This window comes from Rhipicephalus sanguineus, chromosome 1 (assembly GCF_013339695.2).
Source record: "Rhipicephalus sanguineus isolate Rsan-2018 chromosome 1, BIME_Rsan_1.4, whole genome shotgun sequence".
Lineage (NCBI taxonomy): Eukaryota > Metazoa > Arthropoda > Arachnida > Ixodida > Ixodidae > Rhipicephalus > Rhipicephalus sanguineus.
The window spans coordinates 161913237-161939170 of record NC_051176.1 but is presented as its reverse complement, the minus strand read 5'-3'; the positions used below and the strand labels follow the sequence as shown (position 1 = coordinate 161939170).

The window sequence follows — 25934 nt, the reverse complement described above, 5'->3', positions numbered from 1 at the left end:
ATCGTCCGTCCTGGGTGTCGGAAGCCGGGGGGATGGTGGTCCCTTTCGATGTGCGGGCTTCACGGCTCTTGTTGACTTGCGTGAGCCATTCGCTGGCTTCAAATTCTTCTGGGGTAATTTCCGTGCCCGCGACGATCTCCTTCATGGTACGCCGGCAGCCCGCGAGCGCGCTCGACGCCCAACGAAGCGGGCGGCGACGCCGCGTCGACAGATTACGAGCGCGACACGGCGCGTTAGGCTTAACTGGCCGGGGGCGTGGCGGGACGGAAAACTTGCCGTAAAAAACTTGAAAACGGTCGACTTACGTCGAGGAAGGCGTCCAGAGATTCCCGGAGACGTCAGGAATCCGCTGGTATTGGTGCAAATTCGCTAAGATGAGAATTTCCGGGGATGCGCGTGAAAACGTACGGAGCCCATGTAGAGCACAACATACTCGGCTGCCGAGACAGTGGCGCCCCCCCCCCCCCCCCATCGTGGGCTTACCAGGCACGCCGACTAAACTGACGTTTAAATGGCAACTTATGGTCTGACCTAATATCAGCATTCACGTTAGAGCACAGACGTCTGTGTTATGGAAACGAAGTGCACCCTACGGTGCGATGATGCGGTTTCATAGCTACGGTGCTAACCGCAATATCATACGCGGTGCTAAGCACACTACCATACGCTGCGATATCATGCTACGGTGCGATATCGTACGTAACTTTCGTTAGCGTATTCCTCCGGGGTTTGAATATAGCTTGCTGAATCATAGGAATACAAATGTAAGGTTTATTAGACTGCTATAAAAGCGGAGCCTACACTGGAACCACAATTGACGTTATGCCGACGTGACGCCTGTATCATAGGAGTGTACTATCGTGAGCAATATGAGCTCGAACACACGAGCGTGTGGCGAATAGCCTCAAAACCGAGATAACGTGATACGTGCATGGCGCTGCCGAAACCGGAGGGGAAAGGAGGGGCGCTCTTCCGCTGACTGTTGGCACACCAGCTTCGCTAGCGTTGCTGCGAAACGGCAGCTGACTGCGTGCCATCGGCCGTTAGCAATGAAAACGCAAAAGAAAAGAAAAGATTTACATGAAAAATAATAATAAATAAAAGAGGCGTAGCGAAACGCTCAGCCAACACCACCTAGATATAATACAAGCATGGCCTGTGCATCACGGCAGGCTACATCACAGCCGATATCTCAGCAGCTACATAGTCTGATGGGTCATTGGATGCGGCTGTGCGCGTTGATGTGAATTCATATCACCGCTAGCGGTCACTGACACGCTAAAAGCTACAGTTTTTGCAGCAACGATATTAAGGCGGCAGTGTCAACAGCTAGCGGAAGCGCAGCGCCCTTTCCACTTTGTTTCCGACAGTAGCCGCTGCGAATCAGCCGATGTAGGGTTCGAGGCTATTCGCCACGCGCTCGCGCGTTCGAGCTCATATTGCTCACGATAGTACATATGTAGTGCTTATTGTTTTGTTATCAAATTAGATAACCAGCACTACAACCACAATTGACGTTGCACCGACATTATGCCTGCATAAGGTCTTTTTTCAAAGCAGTTTCTAGACCTGGTGTGACTACGTGGTAGAATACCTGAATACCACGCAGAATGCTTGGATCTGATTCCTGTTGGGATTATAATTTTTATTTTTTTGTATTCGTGTGGTCTACACTGCCGGTGCCGGCTTTTCTTAAAGCTGTCGCATTTAAATTACCAATGTGTGTTCTCGCCGTTCCTGGGTAGATATAAACTCTCAATCACCTATGATGCATACACGTATACCATGGTCCGCGAAATACGGGAGTGTGTCACACGCTTCTGGAGGAAAGGGTTTCTATGTCTTTTTTGTGTCTGTTTATTTCGATTTCTTTTTCCCTCTCTCTATTTATTTCTCTTTCTCGCTCTTTCTATCTTTCTTTCTCTTTCTTCCCTATCTTTCTCTCTCTATTTCTCGCTTCCTCTTTCTTTCTCTTTCTTTCTATTTTTGTCTTCGCTTTCTTCGACTCTAATTCTGTCTTTCTCTTTCTTTCTATGCTATGCTTTACTCTACCCCTACCTCGTTTCCTTCCTCCTCGTTTCCCTCCTCCTCACACTCACTTGCCTTTCCGACCCCCTTGCTATACTATACTATACAAGGCTATGCTATGCTCTGCTAGCGTGCCTGGAAAGCCGAGTGGCTAAGTTAAACTGGCTGCTCGGAGTCTATAGGCCGGGTAGTTTCTTGTCTACGCCGGACGGACTAACGAGAAGCTTAAAAGCTTCGCTGTAAAAAATTACAAAAAAAAGCGCGCAACCGCAGGAGTGCGCGTATATTTCGTCTACTTAGTGTTTGCCGCGTTCGCGTGCGTATGAGCGCAGTACGGCCGTGAAAAAGGGTGAGACGCGTGCTTCACACCGATCCTGCGGCAATGACCCTGGCAAGTATGCACAGTCTAGACGGGCGGAGACGCGCGAGTCGCGTTCACTTATTAGATGCGAAGTATCTTATAGCGGAGTTCAATCCGGTGGTGGTGGTGGTGGTGGTGGTGGTGTGCGGCGTGACCGCCCTTACTGCGCATGCGCATCCCCTCTCCCCTCCCCCTCTCCACATCCCATCTCCCCTCCCCCTCTCCACTTCCCCTCTCCCCTCCCCCTTTCCACTGTTCCTCTGAAACGCGCGGGCTAGACATGCCGAAATTCTCTCCTGCGCAACGCCGCGATGAGCACCAGCGCATGCGCGTCCCCTCCCCCTCTCTCTCCTCTCCTACGCTGCCCCCCTCTCGCACGCCTGCCGACTGCGTTCCCCGCTCGCCCTGTGAGAATTAACGGCCACGCTAAGGGAAGACAAGACGCACGTAGCGTTCCTCTTCGCGTTCCACGACGTGAGGTCGGTAGCATGCCCAAAGAACGCCAACGGAACGCGATCGTGCAAGTGCTCCGGCTTCGCATCGCCTCATGGTCCCCTTTAGCGGGAAATGGTGTAATTTTTATTGTAGGGGCCGGGCACAATTTGACTGTTTCTGATCGCTAGGGTGCTTGCGCTGCTGTCGCATTCCGAAAACTCCATTTCGCGGTGCCTATACGTCGCCGCGTGCGCCCAGAGCTTCATTTCACATCCTGAGAAATTTCGAAGCATCCCCCGTAATTTTTTTCACGAGAATTATACTGCAATGTAAACAGGAAAACTACCATGACGTGTAATCGACAACACGGCCCGTTGGAGTTGGTATGCGATTACCTCACCGCAAATGTTTCGCGATTCACCTGTCTTCCAGAGTGTAGCCTACCTGCAAACTTAATCCTACCGTAGACTCTACAATATTGGGCTTTTAAAACCTGTCGCTATTTTGTTATTCAGTGCAGCGAAATAAATCACCCATGTAATTGCCGTACCGTGTATTTCTAAAGCGACCGGGGGTAGCTTAGCGTGTTTTCACGTAAGTGGTAACCAAGTACCGTCACAACCCCTTCCATATTAGATGCGAAGCAGCTTTTGCTCGGGGCTGTGTCCGGCGTCGGTGGTGGCGTCCGCGCTCCACTGCGCATACGCCTACTCTCTCTCCCACTCTCCTCCTTTACGCAGGTGTTCGGTCGCCTTCTCTCCTCTCCTCCCCCGCGCTGCAGGGCTGCAGCCGCGGCGCACCCTCTCCGCCCACGAGATGCAGCCGCGCCGCAGCCAAATACAGCCTGTAACCCACTCTCTCCTCTCCCTCCCCCATTTCGTGTATATATAAGCGCGTGCGCTCGGTTGGCTTCCGTCATTTTCGCTTCGCTCCCGTTCAGATGAGTTGTAACGTCAACGTCGGCGCCACTCGTTCGCTCTGCACTAACGGAAAGCAACGCACAAACACACAAAGCACTTCTTATTTCGGATTCACCGTGCATCATCGTCAACATGTTCGTGCGGCCATGACGACGAGGATGTGCATCATCTGTTGCTCGACTGTCCCAAGCACGACACGCATATACAGCGACTCGAACAGGAACTTCACACGCTGGACTCCGAGCGAACGTTTTCCTTAGCAAAAATACTAGGCCCATGGCCGACTAGGATAAACCGTAAAACAATGAAAGTGCTCCAGCGTTTTTTTTTTTTTTTTGAAGACACTAATATTTGCGATGGCTACTGAGTTCCTGAACTTGTAGAACTGTATATATGTATATATACATTTTTTTATTTATTTTGTTATCCTAACAACTATGTGGAAAGGGGTAGCCGTCACCAAGCAATAGTGACAACAACTCCTTCATTTATTTTCTATTTCAATAAAAAAAACGTAATGATAACACAAACTCTAAATACAAACCTCACACACTAACGGAAACGCCGAGTGAACGTAACGGAAACTTGGTGTGCGCCCCCAATGCTGCTTCGCATCCCCTCATGGCTCCCTTGAATGGGAGATGGTGTCAATTTTTTTTTTTTTTTTTTTGGTAGGGCTGCCGGGCACTGGTCTCTAGTATCATCAGCATAACGTGGCGTGCGGTGAGCACATCTGATGCTTACATGTGCGGCCTGAAAATATCTGATCTCATGAGGGCGGCGCCCATCGAGAGCTCTCGCAATCAAAAGGACCCAATTCAATGCCGGCTAATGTACAGATTTCATCTTGTTTACGAGTTACGACTAATATGTTCATCGCAACTTTCTCGAACACATGGGCACACGTCGTAAAATTTTAATATAAAAATATCTCAAATTCAAAGCAGGCTCTTGTGCACAAAGTTCCTTTTTTTTAATATAGTGAAGGCCTAACTTGAGCTTGAAGGCCACTTTAAAAGGAAGGAAAAAGTTTTTAGTGAGTTGAGTTTAACTGCCTTTAAAGTGCGTCGCAACGGTCATATAGCCTTTTGAGTGAAGATTACTGTTGAACAAAAGTAAAAGTTGCTTCTAACATTTAAATTAGTAGGAGGAACTTTAGTGCTAGTGTCTACGAGAGCTACAGGTATGGGACTATTTGTCAGACCGAAATTTCGTCCTTCTGGCTCAGAGTGACTCTTTGGATTCAACAAATTTATTACAGCCGGCAAAACAATGCGTTATCAACGCCACAATTCATAACAACGCATGTGGGCGCAGACGTATTACCTCGCCGTGTTGAGAAAACTATACGGTTGCTTGTAAGCTTATAAATACAAAGCGCAGCGAATAACGTTACAAGAGCGTGTGAAAGCCCCGCGCAGATTAGGCAGTCCATGCACCAGCCATTGTTCTCACGCTAGACGAATAATCGCAGCACCACAGTCCTCTCTGGTAATTTTTGCGGAATACTCTACGGGCCGACCGACCTCTTTAAGGGGGAGCAGGAATGAATTTTAATTAATAAAAGAAGGCAACAACAGCCACGATCGTATTCTCTTCTCTTCCGGCATGCGCAGGCGCTGGCCCTAGTTTGTACGATTCTCAGCGGGTGAATCCAACCGCTTCCACTGCCTACTTCAGATTCATTAAGTTTCCTGAGAGAATAAAATAAGGTTTGAGGTACCATAAGAGATGGAGTGCAAGGGGAACGCAGCTAGGCCTACTATACGCTTTGTTTGCCGCAGATATGTACAGGAAAGGAAACTACAGCATGCGTCACCTATTGCCGATGAACGGCGATGCCTTGCATCCACCTCATTGTCAACGCGTCGCCTGCTGAACCTGGAGCGCCATGGCAACGCATCGTATATCCTCTGGCAGCCTGGCTATCGTGTGCCGCAAACCGGATGTTGTTGGTTTCACTGCCATATTTGTGGGGAGCTTCGTGAGGGAGCTAAATATGATGAACGGTGCTCCAATTCATGCAAATACGTGAGAGAAATGGATCTTTTGAATTAATGATAAGGATGGGGATATTTTTCATACGTTCAATCACCGCGCGCTTCCATGAGGGCTTTGCTTATTTGCTTACTCGATGATAAGCTAATTCGTAACGACGCACTCGATACATTCTTATCGTGAATCTCTTTGTAACGATTATAATAAAAAGTGTCACGAAACTGCCATGGTAAACAAGGCACCCGTATGACTCGTCTAATTGTTGCTGCGAAAATGCTTTGAAATCATTGGGCAAGGAGCACACATAAATCAAGTGGATTTTTTTTTTTGTACATTTAACTAAATGAGCACTGGATTCATTAAGTGCCACATCTATTATGTCGAGGCGAATAACTATTTTATCTTTAAATATTTAGTTCAAAAAACAACCAATTATTATGGCAGTATCACTGCATCGTCTTTTGCGCGTATTTATTTTACATTTCTGTAGTAGTTCTTTTGGTTTTCAGAACGTTAGGGGCCATTTCTGTCATCGAAGAGCAAGCTAAAAGAAACCTGCTGGTCTCTAAATATTGTGCTTGCTCTATTCACCTTTTTTTAATGTAGTATAGGCGATGCGCAAAGCGCCGACGACGCCATCTGCCGCCACGCCTCGGAAGCACTCGCGGGGCCCGGCGAGCAGTGTTCCCGCGAGCGTCTATACGCGAGTGCGCGGATGGATGTGTTTTTCATCGTGATTTAACGATCCTTGCGGGCCTCAGCGATGTCGAAAAATACCTGCTGCGTTGTCGGCTGCTCAAACACACACAAGAAATGGCCAGGAACGCACATCTACAGGTTTCCGGTGCTATTTCATGAGCGAAAGCGACGGCGGCAGTGGATTGCGGCTGTACGACGTAGAAGCTAAGCAATCGCGCTTTGTTTACGGCAGTGTTAGAACGATTACCGTGTTTTTATTCTTTTTTGTCGCTACGTTTTCAGCGAATGCTACTACGTTTACACTTGGTCGCCTCGCCTGCATTGTAGACACTACAATTCACATGAGGTTGTTATTACTGATAAGACGCGATACCTCGGCTCTCTTGAAAAACGAATGGCGCGAAGTGCAATGCGAGAGAATGTAGGGCAGGTGACGGCTCCTTTAAAAAAGCGCCGTGGAATCACACGTGTGCTGTACGAAATCGGCTGCATTCTACCTATTGATGGCACTGGAATGCGATCATCGGTGCAAAATGTTCGCTGTGCGCTTCTGCACCGATGATGACAAGCTTATCGTTTATTTTTTCACATGTTTATCGTGCTGGTTTCAAAGTTTTACCAACGCTGACCATTCACGTGGCCGACCCTGTGAAATCTATACGCCGGTGCGACAGCGCTCCCTCAGAATCTACTATATCAGCACATGGCACGTAAACGAAGCTACTGTGTCGAGAAAAAACATTGGGTCACGCGTCAACGCATGCAGGCGTTAGTGATCGGGATGTTATAAAGAAAGCGGTGTACTTACGATGAGCTCCACTTCGTAGGAGAAGCTTGTTGTCGATTGTCTGTGACAAACACTTGTCGCGTATGGGGACATTGTCGTCTCACACAGCTGTGACATCGGACACATGTCCACTATTATAAAGTGCGGCTCCTTTGCGCACACTGTTGCCGCAAAAGTAATTATCTGGGACGCGCACAACCGGCGAATCGCACGCGCGCAAATGAGGCGTCTGCTACGCGACCCGCGAGCGGTTCCAACGGCCGCCGCTACGCGGCTTTCAGTGGCGCCCCTATAGGCGCTGCGCATCGCGGATACCAGCTAGCATTGGCGCAAGGCTTCGTTGCAGACGACGTTGCGCGCTACATCGATGCGGCATAAAGCTTCATCATTTATACAATACTTTCAGCTTACATGTGTCGTGTACGTGTCGACGCTTGGAAGAGTCGGGGGGTTATCTTTGAGAGAAAAAAATAAAACATAAATGTACACGAAATTTTCTGTACTAAAATTGCCTCTGCATATTCAAGTATCTTCTTAAAATTTCAGTTTCGACTGAAGTGGAAAAGAGCTAGTGGTGTGGCGTAGAAATTATTCTGCCGCCGCAGGCCCAGGTCATTGCATTCGGCCGAGGCGAACACATTAGGCAGACGAGAATGTCAGTGGTTATAGTTAGGTAAAATAGGTCTTCACTGGTGATATAAATTAGGCACGTCAAATAGTGCGGAAAGGTGTACATGAAAACTTACTTAGGACCAACTATGAAAGCTCTGTAAAGAAAGTGAAGAGTGTTTTTTTTTTCTTATTTTCCTGCTTATGTCAGCGTTCGCAGTGAAGTATTCCATTTCTCCCTGTTCTTACTCATCTGTCAGGAGCAAATTTCTTGTTCTGTCACCTTTGTTTATTATCCGTCCACTGCGTCCTCATCGTCTCTTCTTGGGAAAAATATCTGTTCGTAGATGTAAGCAGTGACCTTCTTGGATTTCTTACGATCTTATTATACTAAACGTTGTCTGAAGATGCGTTCGAATGTTTTCTGTGCTGTTTTATACAATATAGTCGAAAGAAAGTAATAATAATATCTGGGGTTTAACGTCCCAAAACCACGATATGATTATGAGAGACGCCGTAGTGGAGGGCTCCGGAAATTTCGACCACCTGGGGTTCTTTAACGTGCACCTAAATCTGAGTACACGGGCCTCAAACGTTTTCGCCTCCATAGAAAATGCAGCCGCCGCGGCCGGGATTCGATCCCGCGACCTTCGGGTCAGCAGTCGAGCGCCATAACCACTAGACCACCGTGGCGGGGCGTCGAAAGAAAGTAGTCAGGAGTTTTCAACTAGCCAAATTCTTTACCCAGGTTCACTATTAGTCGCGTTTCTAAAGCGGAAACTAATGAAAGTACACGTTTAGCGAAGTTCAACGGTTTTACGAGGGTGTCGTTCTTACTTTTTACGCAGTGACGTTGCTACATGTGCGTGCTATGCTGCAGTCATTTATGGGCGGAAAAACGCTTGCGAATGTCTTTCAAGAACGAACTACCCGAAAAAATGATATTCTCGCAAGTGTCCTCAAATATAGGAGATCAATGGTGTACCCTAGAAAAAGCAACTCATAGGGTCTCTCGTGCATTCGCGTCAGACGACTCGAAGGTGAAAGCCATCTGGTGTGGCTATTTTACCGTCCCCTCTGTATCGACGTATAACGTTGGTTTATTAACTCTCACTGATTAAGTGTCACTATTGCCAATTTTACTAACTTTCACTGACTAATTCAACGCTCACTTAATTTGCTTTCATTATCACATAACTTTCACGTGCTTAAGCCTGCAACCACGAGGTGCGCGAGTGGCTGCAGGCTTTTTAGCTCTATTGAATTTTCTGTGTGCACACGCCGGCTTTTCGCCCCATGACCCTACTCATGAGACATTTAAGGCTTTCGCCTCAAAAAAGCGACAATAAATAATTCAGTTGTGGCGAACCGCCCATCTCTCGGGCACGTATACGGTACAGGTACATTTCTGACAGAATCTAACGAGGCTTCATCTGGCAGAAGATTAATGATCGGAATTCCCAAATTGTAGCTCAAGCGTCTCCTCTGTAGATATTTTTACACGCGAGTATAGCTTTCGACAAAAGTCCACATATTTCATTCCTTACGATGCCGGAAAGCTGTACAAAAGATTTATGGCCGCAGTAACAAGCGTTTCTCTGGAGAATTGAATTCAATACAGGAGCTGTTATGCAAGCCGTTTCGTTCGATTCTCAAAGCGAACAACGCACTATTTAAAGTATGTGCCCTCTTTCCGTCTGTATATCATTTCCTCGGACCGCGCGTTCCTGCTTATTGTTTAGTTGTTTAATGTTGATGGCGAGATCAGCGGTACCCGGTTAAGAACGACTAATTGAATTCTAACGAGATACAGGAAAGCTTGGTCTGGCTAGACTTCCAGATCCTGCACTGTCACTTTACAATTTCAACGGGTCAGCTGCAGTGCAGACCATATAGCAGGCACCCTTTGGGTGGATATACGACACCGGCGTTTTCAGGCAAGCTCAGCAAACGCAACTTCCCGCTTTGTTCACTCATTGCATCCGGGCATCTGCGGTTAAAACGCACGAAAATACGCCACGTGTACCGTTAAGCACGAGCCGGAATGCGCAATTTAATATTTGAAGACGTGACGCGTAAAAATTTACTTTGCAGGCTGAGATGTCGGAACGTTTTGCGCAATGTATACGCAAAGTATACAGATTAGGAAGCGGAAAACAGTGCAGATTTCATCGAGCAAGTCTTTTTAGCGGGATGAAATATCAAACGTATAGCGCTAAAGAACAGTTCTTTATTTTGCGACAATTTCATGACAAGCCGCACGGCGAGTTTCTTTTCGTCCGGGCATACCACGAATCTGTGGTCCCGACCTTTTTTAAAGCAAGGGGAGATTTAAGAAAAAAAAAAAAGACGTATACACATATATAATCAACTAGTGCTATCGTTACCGATATCACTCGCACTCGATACATATCCAACGTAATAAGTCAGGGCTTTCTTTTTTCTTTTTTTTTTGCACACAGAAATTATATTTTAATGCTTTACGAGTGACCACTTATTCTAGATCAATGAATGCTTTACTATTTTTTTATTGCAGTGTTAGTCGCATTTATGGCGGGATAATGTCGACAGTGATTTATTTATTTATTCTTACTATTCGCGAGTATTTCCTTCGTGGCCTTACAAACTAAGCAGCTAAAGAGAATCCTCGAGTGGGGGCGTGTCCGGCATTTCTTTTTTCCTGACAGAAAAAGCGTTACCCACACCTACATCACGCATTCTTTTACCGGAAATGCGTAAGGCCATGCGTAATCGGTCCTCGGCATCATGCCAAAAAGACCTTAATTTATCAAACTTTTTCGATGTCGGGTCATTGAATTTACTTCAGATACAACCAACATAATGCAATGAGGTTCCCTGCGAATGTGTCGCTAAGGCGCCAACATAGTTTGAGACGATTGTGCGGGCATTCAATCATTCCTGAATACGTAACATCACCATTCACGTATACATATAATTTGTTGCAACCAAGAGCTACAAATTACCTCCTGGTTGCTACAGATTACCTATATACGTAAGTGGTGATGCACGAGTGCTAACAGTTCAAAATGTAAATATGTAAAAAAAAAGCTACATGGTTTTTGCTCTAATGACGGCACATAGAGCTTTGAAAATTTCATAAACCGCTAAACGAACCAGTCTCTCAGTCATTAAAGGTATTAATCCCGAATTTTCTTTGGAAGAAAAGATGCTGAAGCGAAAAATTCCTTATTTTGGTCATGTCATGCGGGTTTTCGGTTCAGCGGAGCGTAAATTATATGCTTGCCAAAGTGGAAAGTTCGAGAAAAGGAGATCACCCACGGAGATCATGCACGGAAAGGTTCGGTTATATTTTTTCAGGCCACAGGGAAATGCCCCGATTATCTTAAAAAACTGACATTAAGTAGAGGTCACTGGCGTTCATACAGTCATGGAGTCGCCAGGAGGCGACAGCAACTCGACGGTACTTAACAGCAGCAACAATAAATATGCTTAAGATAAGACAAGGTTTCGCGATTCCGCAATATGCTTTTTTAACCTTTTATTTCGCCTATTCTTCAGGCTCGCTCAGTTAATGTGCGTTCTTGTGCAGGTAGCTCGATAGGTGATGTAGTGCCAGTGAGCTCGCCCTTCTTCTGCCATGTGAAACAATAAACATTTGAATAAAATAACTGCCCGTAATGTCGACACATAGGCGTATTCAAAGCGCGCGGAGCTCTTCATGAAATAGGGCACAACAGTTATAGAATAACTAGGCGTATTATACTTCTCTTTGTATACACCTCCCATTCCTGACACCGGAGTACGTAAACGTTGTATGACATTAAACTTCGCCGTAGTTAAATAAAAGCTTTCCGGGAAACTGCGCGTCGTGTCAAATGAAAACGAACGCAACTGCACACATAGCATTTAGTATTTAACGACCTCCACGAAGGCTTCTTTTCACAGATGATTCGCTCCAAGCGTTTAAGAGATATCCCTTTCGATGTCCTATATATGCTTGGACACAGAAAGCTGAATCTAAGAAATAGTGAAAACGGGGACCAACCAAGTATTAGTTAAAAAGCTTTTAAGGCGTAGCGGCTTCCATATAGAAGCCTCACTCACATAAAATAAAAATGCACTGTTTCGCTGTAAGGGCGAAGCCATTAATGCGATAGCAACAAATTGTAATGTTGTGCGAAGTAAGTCTAGCAGCTCATTCCTTTAGCAATGGCGGCCGCTGCAGCGAGCGAAGTGACCTTCGTGCTGTCTATGGCTTCAATGCAAACTTTGCCATGAGAGCACAACACGTAGAACGCTACGAGCCGCCCGCTAATATTTTCTGAAGATACGCGCGCAACCGCGAGCGACTACGCCCGGTCGGTAATAGTATGCATTTCCTTCTAGAGGCGTGCAGCCCCCACCCTTCTGTCTCCTATCTCCATGCGCCTTTCGTGCGATGGAGGAGGCCGTTCGTCGGCAGCGCTCGCGCGCTTTCACTCGCACATAGAACATACGATGCGGGGGGCAATGTTGTCTATTCGATTTTTATGTGGAACATAACGGCGACGGCAAAAATGCGCCTGGAGTGTTCATATAATTGCTATTGCACTAAAACACATTATTATTATTATTATTATTATTATTGCTATTATTATTATTATTATTATTATTATTATTATTATTATTATTATTATTGTTGTTGTTGTTGTCGATGTTGTTGTTGTTGTTGTTTTGTGAGATTCGAAAGCATATAAAAAATTAGGGAGATACACTGTAAACCACTTTACACCCGTATGGGTGTAACTTGGTGTCTATAACTCACACCCCTACACCCCAAAAAATAGGTGTACCAAGCAGGATTACACCTATACAATGGGTGTAATTTCAAACTTTCACCCAATGGGTGTGGTTGGGTGTAAAAGCATATTACACCCAAATGAAAAAAAGGGTGTAGGGTGTTTATGCACAATTACACCCAAACACCCAGGCAAAAATTTCCATAATTCGAGTGGTTCCCCCCTCCCAGTTGGCTCCCATTGAAACGCTAGAAAGCTTACCCTTTAGCCAGTCCTTTCAAGGGCGCATGACCTATTATAGTGGCTCCTGCCACAGAAGGAAAATGCTGGCAGCAGCACTGATTTTATGGTGCATATGAAGCACGGCATATATGGCCCTTACATATACAGTGCAATCGTGACTGAATACAAAGTCATTACCTAAAATGTGTTGACACACATTGCAAGATGTTCACACAGTTATCCAATAGTACAAAATAAAGTCAAGCTTTTATAAACACAAAGCTCGTACATCCGAGACAAATTCTACGGTATTCAATGACCTTTCTCGAGTGTGCGGAGCGGCATCGCATATGCCGCCAAACAAGGAGCACAAATGACATGGAGCACAAATGACCAAGGCGTTTGTGTCAAAATATGAAGCAAGGGCGTTATTTCCACTTCATAATGAGGAATTCAATTTAACACGCTTCATTGTAACACAGGCGTACAGTGCAGTATGGGTCTTAGAACAAGCTACACCCGTGCGAGTGGGGTGTAATAGATGAAACCGCCCTCGAAAAGGTAGCAGTTACAGGGAGAAGCACAAATGAACCTTCTTCCCTGTCAGCCCCCTGGGGGCACTACAGACACCTGGTCCCTTCGGGCGCACCCCAGAATGAATTTTCCCGCTGTAGTTGCCCTTCCCAAGAAGGGAAATATTGGTGCCACTTCTTATACCTGCACTTATGCAGTTGATAAAATAAGGTGCCATCGTCTTAAATGGGCTGCATAACATCAGTGTATCTGTTTGAAATCAACTGGAACACACAAGGTACGGTCTGGTCGTTCTCCTGTTAAAGAGATAGTTCAGAAATGTGCAATTCCTTGATGAGAAAATGGATTGATAAAGTTTCAAAATTCCAGCAGTGCCCACACCATTGTGCCTGTTGTCGACTTTCTTAGTAGGATAAACACTGTCATCACACAGCTGTAGCTAATACACGAGCAGGGTATCAATGCTCCGTGACAACTCACGCAACATTTTAAGGACTCAGAATGTCGTTTTCCACAGCAGGCCTCCATATTATCTCTTTTCTGGGAAAGTACATGAGTGAAGTAGAAAACTGTGCACATTGCTGGAATTATGAAATATTTCCCACTTTCTCAAAAGCAATGGATTGTGGCTCCAACACAAAAAAAGTGAGCAATTGGGCCATGACGCGCACGTTGCAGCGCATGCTGAATGCGGTAATATGCAGGAAATGCATGGGATTAGAGACGTTATGACCACGACAGCCCTGCAGAAGCATTACCTACATAACAACAGTTCAATCAAATTTTACACGGGCATGTTCAGAGAAATTTAAAGATTATCCCTTTCCAAGCAAAGACAACAGAATCATTGGTAATTGAATAAAACGAGTATTTATTTCCTTTAAAAATATTGACAAAACCTAAAGCTTGTCATATAGCTCAAATATAAATTTTAAAACAATATTCGATGCAATGATTTCACTGACAAGTACTGGCAGTTTTGTTAAGCAAAAGTTTCAATAGCAAAAGATCCCAATTATTAAAACTACTGCAAAAAAGTCACAAATTCCTTTGAATATAAAAACTAAGCCAATAACCACAAAGTGGAATGACCTGTGAGAACATGTTGAAATCGGCAGAGACAATATGGCTTGTATTAAAATGTCACAAGAAAATGAGCAAGAAATTGAAATGAAATACTAGTACCGCCATAATATTCGTTTCTGTATAATGTAAAACAAATAACTACTCGTTACCATATGAAAATATAACTTTATGGCTTAAGCTCGAGTTAATCACAGGTGGCGACATACTTTAAGCAGAAGCTAAGGCCTATTTTCTAGGCTTTCTTGAAAATGTTCAGGAGCTTTACTACTTGTGTCCTCGGAGTCATTACCCACTGGGCAAGAAGGAGCCATTCAACAGCGACGAGAACGTTGAACGCCTTGTGATGGCAGTCGATATTTAACAGCCAATGTGCTGCCATGAGTGCAGCTACTCATTCTTCGGCATTGGACCCACTGAAGAGCAGTTCTTTGTCCACATGGAGGAAAAGCTTGCTTGCATAGGGAAGATCGGGGCCATCGTACACAATGCAAGGTGTTATTGGAACGCTCGCTCCCTGCATGATAAAAAATAAAAAGATCATTGTCTGGAATGCGCTACGCAGACTTCAATTATTTGTTTCAGTAAATAACAGTTTCTGTACCGTGTACTATCGTGAGTAATATGAGCTCGAACATGAGAGCACGTGTAAAATAGCCTTGAAACTGAGATAGGGTGATACGTGGATGGCGCTGCCGAAACTGGAGGGGAGAGGTGGGGTGCTGTTTCGCTGACTGTTGGTACTCCCGCCTCGCTAGCGTTGCTGCGAGGTGTCGATCGGCTGATTGCGTGCCAATGACCGCTAGCAATGATAACAAAATAAATAAATGAGGCGCAGCAAAGTCCTCAGCCGACACCACCGAGATACCGATGCGCAAGCATGGCCTGCGCATCGTGGCAGGCTACGTCACAGCCGATATCTCAGCAGCTACCTAGTCTGATGTGGCTGTTCGCGTTGATGGGAATTCATATCACCGCTAGCGGCCACTGACACTCTCTAAGATGCTGTTTCGCATCAACAATATCGAAGCGGGAGGGTCAACAGCTAGTGGAAGCGCGGCGCCCTTTCCGCTTTGTTTCCGACAGCCGCCGCTGCGAATCAGCCGACGTAAGGTTCAAGGCTGTTCGCCACGCGCTCGCGTGTTCGAGCTCATATTGTTCACGATAGTACCATCCAAAAATGAAGCTCATAACATGGCCCATATGGAACTGGAGAGAATTAACAGCTTTTCTACGTGCAATTAGCTTGTTTGGGAAAGAGAAAGTACTATTTGACAAATATCATCCGCATTTTTAAAGAAAAAGGAGCATTCTTTGGTGGCATGAAGGATTCCTGCACAGCGATAAAAAGCATACAAAGCAAAACTCTGCACAAGGACTTCTCTTCAAGGCTGCAAGTTGCAGCCTTGAATGTCTTATAAACCTTATAATCAAATGTCTTATAAATCATTAGGCTTGTATTTTACCAAATAATATCATTGGAGGTGGTCGGACAAACTGCGTTTTTTAATGTTTGTACACATAAAAGTATTTAGCGAAGTTACAACGCCAAAGCGAGGTGAGGCGCATATAACTCTTAATAACCACAACAAAATAATGAAAGCTAGACATAATGGAACCAAATAGAATAAAATAAATTGTGCTCAAACGCGGGCACTCAGACGTACGCACGAAGGGGGGGGGGGGGGCACCCCCCTAGTCAATTCAGACAGAGGGGGGGGGGCGCAAAGTCTGCCCCTATACTTTGACTTTTTAGTAAGGCGGGGGGAGAGGGGCAGCGATTAACCTTCCTACTTCCCCCCCCCCCCTGATGGGAAACCCTGCGCACGTCTAAGTGCACACTGATGCTCGAACTAGCGCTTGCACAGTTCAGGTAGTTAAGGCGATTCGGCCAAACACAGACATGAAAAATTCATTCGAACACAAGTCAAATTTAACGAACGGCTCCCCGTGCACGGGTGCCGGCATTATCAGGAAACCTATGTTACGGAATAATTAAAACGTCGGTACGAATTTAACGAAACGGAATGTATTAGCACTTAGGCGAGCTTCGCGCGGCGTACCTAAAACGAAGCAACATGCTGCGTTAAAATGACCCACACGCATCAACCCGAGCATCACGGTAGTTTTAGCGCACAAAACGAACACGGACGGAAAAGAACGACGCGGACACCACGTCGTTGTTTTCTGTCCTGTTTTTTTTACTTGTGCGAAAAAAATGCACTTGAATTACCAACAGGCCGAAGCATACGCGCCTTAGACACGCTTGACGCTTAGAGGTAACAGGTGCCGTCACAACCCAACTATTCTTAAATCAAAATAGTGGTTCATCGAGAGCGTGGCCCCCTTCCAACACCACCGCCGACAGGAGGGCACCGCCACAACTGCGTTCAAATCCCCCTCCGAATCACAGCCGCGCATGCGCACGCTGCTTTCAACACCAAACAAAGCAAAGCTTGCCCGCGCCTAATGTCACACAACTTTGCCTTCATCCCGATGAAACAATACACTCACATATGCTCGCTACGTTAACAAATGCTCACCGATCGTCAACCAGTTAAGAAAAGCTTAGTTAACGGCATTAGATCGCGCTCTCGGAGTTAACAAAGCGCTGGCCGTAGCAACGTGATAGTGGTACATACCGTTTCAGTTCGAGTGCTCCACGATATGAAGCTGCAGGTCTCCCTTTGAGTATAGTGCATCTTCGTAATAAGCAGCACTGGCAGAGGGTAAAGGACGAGCACAAAGCGCACGCACACTTCAAACAACCGAAACACACCGATTGCAAAACTCGACCGATCGGGAGGCAATGCACAACACACGCAGAAAACGATGGAGTCCGGCTGGTCCGGCGGCGTGTCTGAGCGCGTTGCTTAAGTTGCTTAAGTCACGTGGTGATAGAGCTGTTCCGCGCGCTGCGCACGCGCGGCGGCTGCGCCGGCAGAGGAGGTGGCGCCCCGGCCGTTGTTGGGTCGCGTGGGCGCAGCTTTCTTTCTGCGGCAGTGTTATGTTTTGTTATGCTTTACACAGTGTATTCGAATCGCAGTAAGCATTGCGACGACACAGTAAGGGCTGCTTGACTACAAGCAAGGCTTAAAGTCTCCCTTCACTGGAGGGGAGGCCCTCACAAAGCGGCAATATATATGTATATATATAATCTCAACAGGGGCGTAGCCAGAATTTTTTTTCGGGGGGGGGTTCAACCATACTTTATGTATGTTCGTGCGTGCGTTTGTATGTGTGCGTGTGTATATATGCAAGCAAAACTGAAAAATTTCGGGGGGGGGGGTTTCAACCCCCCAACCCCCCCCTCTGGCTACGCCCCTGAATCTCAAAGAAAAGATCGCCTAGCAGCGATCTTTTCGCCGCTAAACTGGTGCTGCTGTGGTCTCAGCGGCTCTGCTACGCGCAGATCGTGGCTTGTTGGAACGCGGTGAGAGCTGTCATAGCGAAGAATAAACGCAGGATTTCTCGATATATCGGTCAAGATCCACTTTCGCGGTCGTATTATCCAGTTTTGGCAAAAATGTGATGGTATTAAACTCATGAAAATGCATTATTTTCAAGGGATGTTGGCAGGAAATAAAAACGAAAACGTATTAGGCTAAAAAACGTATTATGCAGAATCGTGTCAACGACATTTCACTGTATATGTATGCTATAGATTAAGCGTTAGGAGAGGTGTTTGCGATGATCACAGAGTAGTGAAGCCAACTGTCTCTAACCCTTTCAGTCACGGTGTGTACAATTGTACACATCAACTTCGAAGTCGCATCACGCACCGCGTGTTTCCTCAAATGGCCTGAAACTTAGTGTGCACATTCGTGCAGGCCTCCTGAGTGGACAACTAGCGCTTATTTAACTTCATTATGCTGTATATTGCTGCAGATTATCACTTTGCTATAGACACTACCATGCTCGACGATCGTTCGAGGTGCGACGTTCCAGGACCAACGTCAAGAGTATTTTTTTTTCTTCGCTCAAAAAGCCTACAACCAAAAAATAAACTGTGCATGTATTTTGGGCCTAAAAGTTGATTCCTTTTATGCAAGGATTGAAGCTGACTGATTGCAGAATAATAAAAAATTTAGCTACACGCTAAATAACATTAATTACTGTAACCCACACAAAACAACACATTCCTTCATTTTATTTCTTGGAATGTAATACTGAGTGCCTTGAAATTATGCCATGCAAATTTGATGCATTTCGGACAGTGCATCATAATTCGTGACTGAAAGGGCTAAACTGAACAAATGCTTATGAATGCTAAACAAATACATATATTATTCCGAATGTATTTCGGGCATTCATTCAACGTGTCAATCCAATTAAGCAATAAATGAAATTATTTTGGAAATGATTTCTCAAAAATAAATCTGGATGTAAAGGCTTAAATATATGTGAGCTCAAAATAAGTAACATCAGTTGACTCACTGCATTCAGAACCTCAGGCACGACAATACTATATTTTATTTTCACTACCACTTGCCTAATAAAGTAGGCAAAATACATGCGTCTTTGCAATTACAGCAGACTTGTGATGCACAACTAAAAGAATGAAAATTGAGTGGCAAGCTTAGCAGACCAAGGTGAACCATTACTGATTCACGAGCAGGTAGCTTCACACTCAGGTGCCTCGCGAAACAGTATCCTGTGCCAAGACGCTCTGTCGAACAGGGTGGTGACCCGTGGTTTCAGGAGGCGTTGCCCGTGGTGTTCAATGTCTCAGTTAATTGCATTCAGCAGTACAACGATACCTGTTTACACCTATGGGTCAATTCACTGCGTGAATTGACCCATAGGTGTAAAATCCAAAGAACACCCATGGGTGTTCAACAGAACATACACCCATTGTACACCCAAAAATGAAAAAAGGGTGTGCGAAGGGTGTGCAAAAAAGACATTACACCCTTTCGGATAATATTGACAGAAAAAAAGGGTGTACGATAGGTGTTTTATCGCAAATACACCTATGAGGGTGTGAAACGGTTTGCAGTGTAGGGGAAACAAAAAGGGGAAACGCCGGAGGAAAATCAATTAGGAAACCATACTGTTGGCTGCAACTACCGACTAAAGGAAAGAAGGGTAGGAATAAACAAACAAGTATGGCTACAGGATGTCACGTAATCAAAAGCATGAACACAACCCAGTGACATCTGACAAAAGCGCTCACACACACACACACACACACACACACACACACATATATATAAATATATATATATATATATATATATATATATATATATATATATAGAGAGAGAGAGAGAGAGAGAGAGAGAGAGATAGATAGATAGATAGATAGATAGATAGATAGATAGATAGATAGATAGATAGATAGATAGATAGATAGATAGATAGATAGATAGATAGATAGATAGATAGATAGATAGATAGATAGATAGATAGAAAGCGCAGCACGCTTTCAAGTACGGCGAAGTCTGTGCTCCGCTACTGCCAAAGGGACAGGATAATCTATTAGGTAGCAGTTTATTCAAGCGTGCACATAGGTACATCACGCGGCTATGAAAGCGACTGTCCCAAAGTGTTATTACTAAGAATGGCACCCTGTGGCTGTCACAGGCACAAGCAAGGACATGTGTTTCATGATAGCACTAGATAGACGCACTGCCACCAGAGACGACGCACACATGCACTGTTGTGTCGCTTGACTATGAAGTGTATTCAGTGGCGCTTTCCTGCATGCGTTGACGATGACTCATCCTTCCCTGTTTGCAGCCAAGAGCTGCGGCCCCCCAGGAGAGGTTGAGCACGGCCGTCGCATGGGCGCCATGACGCGCTTCACCAGTTCGGTCAAGTACGAGTGTCACGAGGGATACGAGCTGTTCGGCCGGGCGCACCGCTACTGCCAGTCCTCCGGCCAGTGGAGCGGCACACTGCCAGAGTGCAGGCGTACGTATTAAATGAAGCACATGGCTGAACTGCTCTTGCTGCTCTGGCTGACGTCACCATGGCGTGTTGCTCGTATACGCTTGTTTCGGGATACATTTGGTTGTTAATTATTCGTGCAGCTCCTAGCAACTATGCACTACAATCCTCCTCGCGCAGTACATTTGAAGCGTTAGTTGTGTAGCATCATTCACGACTATCGAAACTAGGCCGCGAGATGCAACTTATGGGTCCTCGTCGTTTAGGCGATTCGAACTCTTAAAGGCAAGGTAGCTGAAGCAAATTTGCCTTACAGGTAGGTGAAGCAAATTGCCTTATACCTGCAGCGCATGACTTCCAAAAAACGCACCACGAAACTAGGATTCATGTGAGCGCTCTTATTCGCTGGGCTCATTGTTACCTAGGCGCCTTCGTCTTATGGGACCTTTGTTTTGTTTCGTTAAGTGAATTGCTAGAAACGTAGCGTACTCATATCGTAGCACGGCGCCCAGCACTTTCAGAATTAGGATTCAGGTATCAATCGACTATTAAGCTGACTCACCTATGTACTGTCTTTTCATCTCTATGACGTTCATTTCCACTAATAGAACTTTTTGGCTCCGTCGCTGCTCTCACTGCAGCCACAACTTACTTCGAAGAAAATTTTGAAGATATTACGGTACTTAATTCAAGCGCTCGCGCATGTAGTGGCTAGTGAAGTAAGAGATGCAGTGTGCTTATATTTCGTTGTTGCCTTGCGAGGTGGTTGCAAGGTAAATAAACCATTATTGGCCGAATAAAATGTGGACAGTTTAACGACCGCAGTCGAAATTCGACGAAGTTCTAAGTATACGTAATACCATACATAGTCCACAAGCAGATGTGACCAACATATGTGACCAACACTCAGGGGCGTAGCCAAGGGGGGGGGGGGGGTTGGGGGGGTTCAAACCTCCCCCCGAAATTTTTCAGTTTTGCTTGCGTATATATACACGCACACATACAAACGCACGCACGAACATACATAAAGTATGGTTGAACCCCTCCCCCCCCCCCCGAAAAAAATTTCTGGCTACGCCCCTGAACAGACTCGCCCATTGGGATTTGTCTTTCGTACTGTTCGCGACGCAACAGTAAGATAAAGAAAACGAATCACGGAACCACGATTTTTTTTTTTCGTGCGCAGCGGTGCAATGTGACAAGCCCGAGGACCCCCTGAACGGCCGGGCCATCTTCGACCAGCTGCTGTTCAACTCGGTGGTGCGATACGAGTGCCACCACGGATTTCGCCTGAAGGGGCCTTCCACGGCGCGCTGCAACTCTCAGCGGCAATGGGAGGGCGCACCCACACACTGCGTTGGTCAGTATCGCACGCAGTCTGCCTACGTTGCTAAGCGGCTATGGAATTCAGGCAATGAGCTCAAGGTAGTGGTGAAGGGGAGAGAGGGGTAACGCACAGCATAAACGACAGGATGAGGGAGCACGAACTTTCGGTGAAAAATAAACTTTCAGCACATTTGCCTGTGCATTGTGGTTCCTGCAAGTGTGAGCCTGGGTTTGCCAGTGTTTCCGTTCTTGGAAAGAGTAACGATGTCTTAGCGCGTGAAATTATGGAAGCATACTATATTAGAAAGAAAAATTCACCGCCATATCCACGAAGTGAATGATGTTAGAGGAGCTTGCTCGGAGATGATCGGGTAACCCGCGAATGCTCCGTGCACATTCCTCTACCATCATATACAGACGTGACAACGTTGTTATACATACATTACATCCACAATGTTTATTAATTTACGGTTGGATGCACTATATACATTTTGATCAAGTATATATACATTTGGATGAACTATAAACATTATATATACACAAACGATGCTGTTTTACCAAGTTCAAACACATTGCTCTACCATCGTATATAAACGTGACAACGTTGTTATATACGCATTACATAAACAATGTTTATTAATGTAAGGCTGGATGCTCTATATACATTTTGATGAAGTACATATACATTTCGATGAACTATAAACATTATCAGGGGCGTAGCTAGGATTTTTTTTCGGGGGGGGGGGGGGGTTCAACCATACTTTATGTATGTTCGTGCGTGCGTTTGTATGTGTGCGTGTGTATATGCGCAAGCAAATTTGAAAATTTTCAGCGGGGGGGGGGGGTGTAACCCCCCCCCCTTGGCTACGCCCCTTAACATTCTATATACACAAGAGATGTTGTTTTACCAAGTTCAAGAAGGGCGTCCCTCGATGAGTTCGGGGACTGGTTTCCCTTTAAAGATGATTGCTTTATGATGGATGAACTGTATGCATTACATATACACAAGAGATGTTCTTCTGCAAAGTACAAGAAGGGCGTCCCTCGATGAGCTTGGGGACTCGTTTCCCTTTCAAGATAATTGCTTCATGATCAGTAAAGTATGTTGCCAAGGGATCATCGATGATGGGACGCAATGGAAAGTTCGAGAAGGCAACATCGATACAGGTGCCCCTGACGGTGGTGGGACGTTTGCGCATCGGAGAGCGTAACGTGACATCATGTGTTGGCTGGTTATTGGCAAGGCGAGATCTTCCCGAGCTGCTGCTGCGTTGCGAGCCCGTCGCGCTGCTGCCGTTCATGCTGCGGAGCGGCAACGAAGAGTGCTCACTTAGTGAGCTCCCGGCGAAGAGAAAGAGAAAGGAAGCCAGCGAAACGAGAGGTGCGGCCTTCGAGCAGTCGCGCTTGCGCCGAGCGTGGTGTGTGCCGCCGCGCCGACGGTCACGTAGGTGAGGACAAGGCGCGAGCATAAGAAGCTTGGCGAGCAAGCTCCTAAAAAGAATGCTGTGTTAGTGACACATCTGTTGCTCTGCGTGGGGGTGAATTTAGTTTCATCGATTCATTTTTCGATTAGTTAATCTTGTTATTGCGGGTGTTTGACGAGCGTGTGAGGCGATGTGCGCGCGCAGGGTCGCTCTGGTTATATATGACGCTGATGTTCTGGGAATAAAGTTAGTTGCGAGTGACGCCCTTTCTGTCCTGTCCTTACTTTTTCCTTGATGGTACACGTCTTTTTGGTTTTTCAGTAAGCATGTACCAACTAGCCCAACAAAAAGTTCTATTAGGTTACATTTCTTCTATAGTGGGCCCTGCCTTCTGTTCCCCTCTTTCTAATTCGGAGCCGCTGCTGCTGGTCGCGCATATTGCCTCGTCTACGTGCCGCGCAAGATACTTGGCGTTTTGCATCAACAATGGGTTGGTGCCGCTGGAAGTGCAAGCTCTGTTTGGGTCTGTCAAGCCTTCACTGAGTCATTCGAGGAGGATATGCCGGATTTGGAAATCAGAGCTGTGGAGACAGATTCGCTTCCTTCAAGACTGTTAGCGTGTCAAGTGCTTTGAGTTGGACACTGGGTGGTTCGCGCACCGTAGGCTTAAGCTTTGTCAGCGAGCCATAGCGCAGACTACTGAGTTTTGGTGGCGATGTACGCTGAATCACCTCCCGAAGGGTGCCATGAAGAAAACTGCTCAGCCGACCCAGCTACCCGTCTTAGGAAACGTAGACCTTCCTGGGGGTATTTCCAAGACTCTCAAGAAAGGCCCCAAGTTTTCCGTGCCACCAAGTCTCTGTGTCCACGAGTTGCTGGCCTTGAATCGGCGTGTGGCCAATTGTGCGGATGGTGACGACCGTGATAGATGCCTACTGGAGGGTGTTGATTGCCTGCTGAAGACTGTGCAGCGTACACATCTTCTTCCCAAGGATACGATTGGGCAAGTGGTCACATACTTCAGGACAAATAACCTCCAACTTCTGCAGTCCGACAAAGAGGGTGGCTTTGTCGTCCTGTCGGCCGAGGCGTTTCGTGAAAAAGCTGCACAAGCTATAGCCAAGAACTTTGCCCGAACGAAGACACAGCCAAACAAGGTAAAAGCTAAGGCAATCTTGCTCTGCAAGGATCTGCAGCTTCACGTTCTTTCAAAGGCCATCAGTTCCTCGAAGCGAACCGTGCTGTCTGTGTTTTTCAGTGTAAAAACTCATAAGGTCGACATGCCATTCAGGTGTATTGTCAGCGAACGGGAATCTTGGCAACAAAATGTGAGCAAATTTTTACTGAAGCATCTTAATGCGCTTATTGTGGATGACCCTTTTCTTGTTAAGAAGTCAAATGATGTTACACAGTTCTTGATAGGCCTAAACGAAAGTGGCAATGCTTTTTCTATTGATGTTGAAGATTTGTTTTATTCGGTTCCCCACGCAGAGTTGTTTTTAGTTGTTAGAAGCTGTATTGAGCAGAATGGTGTTCTTGCCTTTGAGCGCGCCACTCGCATTTCCCTTGACAACTTTATGACGTTGCTCGAATTTTATCTATGTTCCACGTTCGTGTGTCACGATAATCAGTTTTATATTCAAAGAAAAGGAATCTGCATAGGTTCATGCGCGGCACCTGTGTTATGTAACATATTTTTAGCGGATTTTGACAGAGAAGTGGCTCAGGTTATTGACGATGCTGAAGTGAAGATTTTTAGGTATGTTGATGACTTTTTAATCATTTTTAAAGCTAACCCTTCTTTGACAACCACTAACTCAGTGGATGAGGTTTTAGCTGTTTTTAGACAACACGCCAAGGGTCTTTTATTCACGCATGAGCTTCCTGTTGGTGGTGTGCTGCAATTTTTAGACCTGAGTCTCACTTTCTCGGAGACGCACATATGTTGGGCATATAGCCCACGTTCACGCAAGGCACTTCTTCCTTTTGATGCCTCGCATTCGAAACTTGTCAAGAGGGCCGTTGCTTCCATGTGCCTGGAAGGAGCGCTGGTGAAATCTTGTCCTCATCGAATGCAGGAAAGCTTCAATAATCAGGTCACGAGGCTGTATTCAGCCGGCTACCCTGGTTCTGTCGTTGTTGCAGTCTCGGAAACCCTCCTTCAGAAACTGAAGGGATCGAGAAGAAATAGGCAGCCGATGGAAAAAAAGGCCCATGGTTAGGCCTTATGTGCACAAGGTTGCTCACAACCTTAAGAATGTGGCCAACGGGTACAAGGTACCCTTGGTGTTCTCGGCGCCCCGCAAGTTGGCTAGCCTGTGCCCACGAATTTCTTCTGCACCGAGGCCGGGAAGAGGCACGCAAGGCCCTTTGTCGCCTGCTCGGTTGGCGTGGTGTACGAGATCCCGCTTAGTTGCGGTAGGGTATATATCGGCCAAACAGGCCGGTGCATAAACGACAGGATGAGGGAGCACGAACTTTCGGTGAAAAATAAACTTTCAGCACATTTGCCTGTGCATTGTGGTTCCTGCAAGTGTGAGCCTGGGTTTGCCAGTGTTTCCGTTCTTGGAAAGAGTAACGATGTCTTAGCGCGTGAAATTATGGAAGCATACTATATTAGAAAGAAAAAAGAATGCTGTGTTAGTGACACATCTGTTGCTCTGCGTGGGGGTGAATTTAGGTTCATCGATTCATTTTTCGATTAGTTAATCTTGTTATCGCGGGTTTTTGACGAGCGTGTGAGGCGATGTGCGCGCGCAGGGTCGCTGTGTTTATATATGACGCTGATGTTCTGGGAAAAAAGTTAGTTGCGAGTGACGCCCTTTCTGTCCTGTCCTTACTTTTTCCTTGATGGTA

At 46.0% G+C, this 25934-nt stretch overlaps 1 protein-coding gene across 3 annotated transcripts in view; it reads left to right on the top strand.

The window, feature by feature from the left end:
* LOC119401395 (sushi, von Willebrand factor type A, EGF and pentraxin domain-containing protein 1) overlaps positions 1-25934 on the top strand; it is a 300370-nt gene that overhangs the window by 96291 nt on the left and 178145 nt on the right. For all 3 annotated transcript variants that reach the window (XM_037668182.2, XM_049417415.1, XM_037668175.2), the window contains exons 4-5: positions 20179-20352; positions 21515-21688. In XM_037668182.2, coding sequence (XP_037524110.1) covers positions 20179-20352; positions 21515-21688 — 348 coding nt within the window. The remainder of the gene's footprint in view (positions 1-20178; positions 20353-21514; positions 21689-25934) is intronic.